Source organism: Littorina saxatilis, linkage group LG2 (assembly GCF_037325665.1).
Source record: "Littorina saxatilis isolate snail1 linkage group LG2, US_GU_Lsax_2.0, whole genome shotgun sequence".
Taxonomy (NCBI): Eukaryota; Metazoa; Mollusca; class Gastropoda; order Littorinimorpha; family Littorinidae; genus Littorina; species Littorina saxatilis.
In genome coordinates, this window is record NC_090246.1 from 70,844,901 (window position 1) to 70,853,360 (window position 8,460).

The 8,460-nt window shown below is 39.2% G+C and overlaps 1 protein-coding gene across 1 annotated transcript in view; it reads left to right on the forward strand.

The window, feature by feature from the left end:
- The first annotated feature begins 1,735 nt into the window (after window positions 1-1,735).
- LOC138959625 (uncharacterized) overlaps window positions 1,736-8,460 on the forward strand; it is a 7,916-nt gene continuing 1,191 nt past the window's right edge. The window contains exons 1-6 of the mRNA XM_070331186.1: window positions 1,736-1,979; window positions 3,326-3,445; window positions 3,848-3,907; window positions 4,512-4,813; window positions 5,528-5,652; window positions 6,313-8,460. The exon at window positions 6,313-8,460 is cut by the window's right edge and continues 1,191 nt beyond it. Coding sequence (XP_070187287.1) covers window positions 3,340-3,445; window positions 3,848-3,907; window positions 4,512-4,813; window positions 5,528-5,652; window positions 6,313-6,367 — 648 coding nt within the window. The 5' untranslated portion in view covers window positions 1,736-1,979; window positions 3,326-3,339 and the 3' untranslated portion in view covers window positions 6,368-8,460. The remainder of the gene's footprint in view (window positions 1,980-3,325; window positions 3,446-3,847; window positions 3,908-4,511; window positions 4,814-5,527; window positions 5,653-6,312) is intronic.

Below are 8,460 nucleotides of genomic sequence, written 5' to 3' on the forward strand. Positions count from 1 at the left end.
ACAGGAACATGTGTGTCAGCATTCCCTGTCATCGAAATTTACTTGAAACACATTTTGTCAGACAACTTATCAAATATCCCTCACACTAATGTCCTACTCGTCATGGTGACATTCTATCCGATAAGCTATTAAAGGCGTATTAAAGCATAAATCATGCAGAATACCAATCTGGGTGTTACACGTCGTTATTGGCTATATCTTTATCGTTTCAAGGTTTCATATCAAGGGAAGTTGTACATACGTGATAAGTGCAGGTCGGAAAATGAATCATGTATGTTTTCTTCCGTAAACATATCAGTACAGCACCCCAATATTTCAAAACTCTGAGCTTAGGTGAAACATTCAACCCGCACTGAACTGTGATGAAGGATCACGTGTTTTACAAGGAAGAGCACATTCTTTTCAAAATTATCTAAATACAGGGTATGAGAAAGCTTCGCACATATTGTTTTATATTCTATTTTCATTTTTATCCACATGTACCTGGCACCTACAATTCTAATTTTTACTTGTTTGGACGATTTCGCACGTTAAGCCTCGAGTTTAAGACCAAACTTCAGAGGTTAAAGACCTCTGCACCTCTGCACTCAATACTTTCTAAGGTCATGCTTAACTCTCTTTGATCCATATCCGCTCCACTCAATATTGCCCACATTATATACCCATGCAAAGTTTGGCACCTGTGTCGACGCTATTGTCTGACCACGATTCCACCAACTTTCATATACAATCCATTATCGGTCACAACTTTGTAGAATATTGTTGCGCTGGTCTCTGCAGAGGTCGAGACTGTGATATGGACCTCGCAATTCCGCGGGTCTTTCCGCGGATGTTCCTGTAAGGACGCCCACATTCATGCATGGCGAATTCGCGTCAAGGCTTATTATTCAAATCAAAACTGTACCAAAAAAAAGAAAAGGCAACATACGTAAAGAAAAACAATCTCAAAATCAGCAAGCATGCTTTGCACTCACGTGTGTGACAGTATTGACACAAACGGACATATAGGTAAGAAAAAAAAAGAAAAAAAAAGCACAAGGGAGACACGGAGAAAGACAGAAAACAAACAGTTCCCTAATTTCTATTCCTTTCTGATACTTCCAACAGTTATCAACAATGTTTGCGCTGAATTCGCCGCAGAATATCGCTGGCCTGCGTGTCACTTGCTGTGTTTGGGTCTTTCTGTCACTACTGCGGGCTCAGTTTCGTGTAAGGTGCCAGCTCATTGGCTGATAAATTGCACGTTTGTTTTAAGCTTGCATTTTCAAAAACAAATAGCTTTCAGGTAGCTGTTTGCTCTGTGTCTTGTCCTGCACGTAGGCTGAATTCAAGCATGGCCGGGACTATGGCTGTACTGAAGTATCTTTGTGTGGTAAGTGTCCATGTTATATTTTCTGTTTATATTTTGGGGGGTTTAGCGAGATATCTCATGCTTTAATATATTATTTTGAAAAATGCTTTATTTTGTATCGTTATCTGTGCATTTTTGGGTTCTTCCCTCACGTTTTTTTTGTTGTTTTTGTTTTGTTTTGTTTTAGGGGATGTTTTTGTGGCACAATTGTTTTATGTGCTTGTTTTTCTAATCAGAAATAAACTCTTACTCTTAGTAAATTGACCTTTGTAGTTGTATTTTTACACTGTATGTTTATCTTTGTGTCTGTGAGTATGCGTTTCTGTGTGTTTGACTGGTTTTTTTGTGTGTTTTTTTCTTCTAAACATAGAATGTATTGTTTTGTCAATAACAAACGTTCCAACAACTTACCTTTCTTGGTTTTTGATTCTTCTAAACATATAATAATTGTAGAGGCTTTGCTCGATTAAAATCATTGTGAAAATCTGAAAACACGTTTATTTTCTGTTCAATTATCAGTAAAACATACGCTATTTATTTAAATGGAAACCATTGGTATGTTTTCTTTAGCTTGAATTTGTTTTTATTTTTCAGTGTCTGGTCATAGCCCCACCAATAAAGGTCTCAGGTAACTGAATGCTTGGTTTTGTCAGTGTGCCTTTGGTTTTTAGCGTTTACAGTGTAATAAAGCATGCTGTTGTTGTTGTTGTTGTTGTTGTTGTTGTTGTTGTTGTTGTTGTTGTTGTTGTTGTTGTTGTTGTTGTTGTTGGTGTTGCTTTTGCTGCTGCTGTTGCTGCTGCTGTTCTTGTTGTTGTCCTTTCATCGACATTGTCATTTTGAGCATATTTTCCACACCAACAACAATATAACATGTTGGAATAGAAAAAGAATCAGACAAATGTTCATTTCATGAGTCTTGTTCCAAAAAACAATCTTCTTCATTTGTAAGGACATTTATCAACCAAATACAACAAAACAATTTTTTTCGGATACAGGACAAAATAAGGAATACAATGTTATCATTTAAGTGATTCAGATTCCGTTTCTTCAAAATGTGCAACAATTTACACATTTTGAACAAACATTTTCACTCAGCTTCACGTAAATCATCAGTTGCTGGTCACAGACACTGTCAGGCTTTTACACACAGTACAAACACTCACCGTTTGAGAACATCCTAGGTGCCCTCCGTAATGAGAGCGAGCATTTTTTAAAGAATGTATTTTTGCGTGGCCAGCCGAATTGCTTGCTTCTTTGAAGCCAACCGCCGCCGAAAAGTTCGTTTGACTCGCAGTCGTTTGTTGCATTGTACATTCAGAGGTACACAATTACGTGCTATTGCAGATACAGCAGGTCGCAATGAAATCACGAACTGACGAAGACATTGTGAGAAAAAAAGGAGAGTGTGTGACACGGGTCCACGATGGCTTAGGGGTAAAATAAACCACGAAATTTGGTGTAAATAGCCATTAAAACGAACTGTGTCATTTAATGTTGTTAAAGGTTCGAACTGTTTTTTTCGTGAGAAGATTTAAATCGTTCTGTAAACCATTTGAGACAGAGTGGGGCTTTCAGGTTCCAAGCTAAAATGCAATCCCATTGGTCAAAGTAAATTGATGAAAACATGTTGCCGTTGGAGTGCGGTCTCAATTTTCTCAAACGGGTTAATATGACGCCATCAAATAGCGCCATCAAAAATCGGATACACATAAGTAAATGCCCTAAAAAAAGCACACACCCATTTTTATAAACATCCTTCCGATACTTTTTACGATACGCTTTGCACTGACACACTAACCTCGCTCTCAGCTCTCGTTAAAACTGTCAGAAGATACATGACAGAAAGTAAAAGGGACCATTTAGTAAATGGTAGCAATGCAGAGAATGGTATCAAGTAGTGGGATATACAGAAAGTTGACATCGCGATGATAAAAAACGACATACAAAACCATATGATTTTGCTCTTGATCCCAGGTACAGCAACGACCATGAAAGATTCCTGTCACGTTAATGGTCTGGATTACTGTCATAACGGCGGCACTTGTACCAACACTCAAACTGGAGCATTATGCCACTGTACGCCACAATATGACGGTACGTGTGTGTGTGTGTGTGTGTGTGTGTGTGTGTGTGTGTGTGTGTGCTTGCGTGTGTGTGTGTGTGTGTGTGTGTGTGTGTGTATCTCATGCGTGTGTTTCTTCTAGTGTTTTGTGGTGTCTATGTGACTGTCTGCTTCTGTTTCTTTCTCTGTCTGATTGTCTATCAGTCTGTCGGTCGGTCTGTCTGTCTGTCTGTCTGTTCTGTCTATCTTTCTGTCTGTCTCTCTCTCTCTCACTCTCTCTCTCTCTCTCTCTCTCTCTCTCTCTCTCTCTCTCTCTCTCTCTCTCTCTCTCTCTCTCTCTCTCTCTGTACTAGACGGTGACATAGGCAAACGGACGGACAGACAGAAAAGCAATTTATTTCCAGAATGTTATGATGATTATGGATACCTTGCAGGTGAACAATGTGATGTGTTAAAACCTACTACGACTGGTGCACCTCAACTAACATTCACAGGTCTGTTAGGTATTCGGAGTCTTTAAGGGCTGAACATTTTTGAAACAGTGTTCTCCTGTCTTCGGCTCTATGGGGAGGAGGAATTAATAGGAAAGAGAGTGGGAGAGAGAGAGAGAGAGAGAGAGAGAGAGAGAGAGAGAGAGAGAGAGAGAGAGAGAGAGAGAGAGAGAGAAAGAGAGAGGAGAGAGAGAGAAAGAGAGAGGAGAGAGAGAGAAAGAGAGAGAGAGAGAGAGAGAGAGAGAGAGAGAGAATTGAACTTTTTTTTATATAAAAGGATTGAGATTGAATGTCTCATTTGTCTAGACATTTGAGGAAAAACGTGTGTTTGTGTTGTTGTTCTTCAACTATACAGGTCGCGCCAACTCTTAACAGTACTTGCTTGCTTAATTTATTTATGTTTGTTTTATTTTATTTTATTTTTTGTATTTGTGTTGGGAAGGGGTTAAACAACCATAACACAAAAGGGGTAAAGCGTTGTGGTTGTTGTTGTTGGTGGTGATGATGGTGTTGGTGGTGGTGTTTTGTTTCTTTTTTTATGTTCTACCTCGTCCATTACTCATTACGATATAAATTATAGTTCTCTGAAAAAAAATATTCATTACAGGAAGCCTTCAGCACACAACAGGGACTATAAGGTACAGTTCTCAGCCTTCTACCGTGAAAACTGCAACACCACAACATCCTGCGCTAACTTCCACTTCCGCTGGTCAAATGGTAGTGTCCACGTCAAAGGGTGTTGGTGCTGTTTCACGTACGACGTCACTTCCTCACCGAGGTGGAACGTCTCTTTCTGGCACTGGTGTGACGTCATTCCCCCTTGCAGGCGTGACGTCATCTCGTAACACTGGTGTGACGTCACTTCTTCATTTGTTGACGACTTTTGTGTCGAACAACACGACAATACAGGTATTTCTGTGTTTGCCTTTTTGTGATAAAACTCACATTTCGGTTGTTTGCATTTCATTAATCTGTCTCGGAAATCTTCCAGTTTCGGCCTTGGTCATAGAGTGCTGGATTTGCAAAATATACGTAATCTTATCTATTGATAAGTATTCATGTTGGTGATTATTACCATACTAAAATTTGAACAGAGTTTTATATACGTTGCGATACGACGAAGAGACTATCTTATGCCTTTTTCTTTTTCGTCATGTATCTTATGCCTTTTTCTTTTTCGTCATCGTCTTCTTCTTCTTCTTCTTCTTCTTCTTCTTCTTCTTCTTCTTCTTCTTCTTCTTCTTCTTCTTCTTCTTCTTCTTCTTCTTCTTCTTCTTCTTCTTCTTCTTCTTCTTCTTCTTCTTCGTGTGTGTGTGTGTGTGTGTGTGTGTGTGTGTGTGTGTGTGTGTGTGTGTGTGTGTGTGTGTGTGTGTGTGTTTGTATGAGTGCGCGTGTGCTTTTACCTACTTCGTAGAAATGGGGAGTAAACAAGCCAATGTCAGTGTTAATATCAGTTTTAAAACAGTTGTTGTTTTTGTGGTGGTGTTTTATTTTGTGTTTAAACAAAATTGGTTTTACTTGATTTGCTTTTAACGTTGCTTTTAATAGTGATGACACTTTAGTAACGTGTAATATTCGTGGAGTGACAAGTGAACATGAACATGTACGATGCATCATTTGCAGATTTCTACGGACGACGACTCGGGATGCAGTGTGATTCTGTGCTACATAGTTATCCCCACAATCTCTGTCCTGGCCTCCGTCATCATTGCCATAGTCGTCTCTCTCATCGTTTACTACAAGGCTGTGTGAGTCATCATGGGGGGGGGGGGGGGGGGGGGGGGGGGTTGGGTTTAAGGGAGTAGTTTTTGTAAAATCCTCACTAAAAGTGTGTTTGCTTGTTTGTTTTTGACAGGCAATATTACATGTTTACGGAAGGAACAGCAAATTAACACCTGAAACCGTGAACATGTTGTTCTAGAAATCAAAGAACTGATAGTCTTCTAACATTCCAAAATCCATTAAAAACAAAGCAAGAAAGGTAAGGTATTGGAACGTTAATTTGTTGACAAAAGACGACAATCTCAGGTACATCGACCTAATGGTCTTTAAAGATGACAGACAGAAAAATAATTATGAGCAAAATTCAAATAAAAAAATTGATTACCGCACATGTAATGTGAATAAACTGACCTTGAAGTTGGCCTACCTCTTGCATTTGTAACAGTAAATTTTCAAAACCAGGACATTTACACAATCCCTACAAAATATAGGCAAATTTGTCAATTTCCTGTTTCACTCGTTGATTATACAAATATGTAAAATCCCAGAGTGAAACAGAAAATTGACAAATTTGCTGACATTTTCAGAGATTTTGTCAATTTCCTGGTTTTCAGAATTTACTGTGACACATACATACTGTGTGCCAATAACCTCTAGCGTATACTGTTTCATTGTCTGTTTTGCAGGAAGAGGAGGCGCGAGATGGCTAAAGTGTCGCCAAGGATGCCTGCAGCAGTTTAGCACATTTATAATATTGTAAAGCGAGAATAAGCATGTGATATATTTATTACATAAAGAACTGATTCCGTCAAGCTACTGTGACAATCAACCACTTTCGTTGGTGTGCTTAATTTTGATTATCGACTAAGGACTTTGCTGAAGACTTTGTTGACCACTTTTGAGTTCTGGGTCCTTTTCTGTTCTCGTTTGTTTTCTGCTACTTTGTCTTGTAAAACTATGACATTTTGCGAATTAGCATCTTCGAATGCTTTTGAAATTACTGTTAATTTCGACTAATTGTCTTATCTTCTGTCTTTGTTTCTTTCTGTAAGTGTTTGTTTCTTTCCTTCTTTCTGTCATTCTTTCTTAAGTATTGATTTATTTATGGTGTTTTTGTTTTTATTTTAGATAATGTATTTAAAGTAATTTAGTAAGACCACATTGTTAAAAGAGTTAGTACATTTTTCTCGTTCGAAAACAAGTGTTACATATTTGTTAAAGAAGAAATCGCAGAACATGATACTGATCCTCACAGCTTGTTTGAAGGCGTAAAAGTAACTCTGAAGTTCAGCTTATAAGTGTAATTAACAGTAACTGAAAGACTGCTACTTGCCCAGTGCAATCAAGAGAGCATGGAGACCATCGTCACGAGAAGGCGGTGGAAATGGATCGGACATGTCTTGCAAAGACAGCAGGACAGTATCACCAGGACTGCCCTTCACTGGACACCAGAGGGAAAGCGGAAGAGAGGAAGACCCAAGAACACCTGGCGACGATCGGTTGAGAGAGAACTGAAGACCCTGAACCAAACGTGGGTTTGTGAAGAAGACACTTGGTAATCATGAGTGTTCGAAATGTGCAACTTACATCTACATTTAAAAGAACAAAAGACAACAAAACTAAAAAGTATGAAGAAGAAAGCATAGAAGTATATGCCTCCTTCGTTCTTCGTAGGGCTGCAATTCCAATGTACACTCGTGTTTCTAAGTGTGTGTTTATAGTGTTGTAGGGTGTTGTGTTTTTTGCACTAGTAGGCATTTACATGTATGGACATCTCCCTCCCCACACTGCTATGTTGAGGAATCATACTTCGTTTTCGGGGGGAAACGCGATGAAGTTCTGTCTTATCATCCGTTGGTAACTTATCTCCTATCGCTTATCGCATTTTCACCTTCTTATTGTGTCCTCTAAGAATACTGAATGAGATCATGAACAATAATCTCCCATACATTCAGAGGCACCATCTCGACGACATTGCAGTACCTATCTGGCGTGTTGGTAGGCATTTATCGACACCTTTTGTTTGGAGGATGACAGTTTTAAGTGCTAGTAGATCAAAATGCTTTATGAACTTAAGCCATTGGTATCTGTTCATTGAGACGCCCGTGGCAACTTCTAAGTTAATAAACTTTATCTGTGTGGTGAAGTAAAAGTAAGTGGCTCTTTTGACCCACATATGCAAAAGTGCCATAGATAACAAAACAAATCCGTTTCTGTATGTGCTGGCATAACCATCTTAACAAAGATGAAGGAAAAACGACGTATACAACGGTAAATGGAAACGGAAATTTAACACTACACACACACACGCACACACACACACACACACACACACACACACACACACACACACACACACACACACACACTCACCCACACACACACACACACACACACTCTCTCTCTCTCTCTCTTTCTCTCTCTCTCAGTCTCTCTCACATACTCATACACACTATAACACGCACACACACACACACACACACACACACACACACACACACACACACACACACACCCACACACACATACACACACCCACACATACTGAAAACAAATGACACAAAAGAGACTTCAAAACTAGATCTTAGAACAAAGGGACTATTGACAACTACAGTATGTGAAAGTTATGCGGAACCTGGCATCTGAAGTGCATGTTCCTGATTTTTACATTTAGTCAAGTTTTGACTAAATGTTTTAACATAGAGGGGGAATCGAGACGAGGGTCGTGGTGTATGTGTGTGTGTCTGTCTGTCTGTCAGAGCGATTCAGACCAAACTACTGGACAGATCCTTATGAAATTTGACATGAGAGTTCCTGGGAATGATATCCCCGGA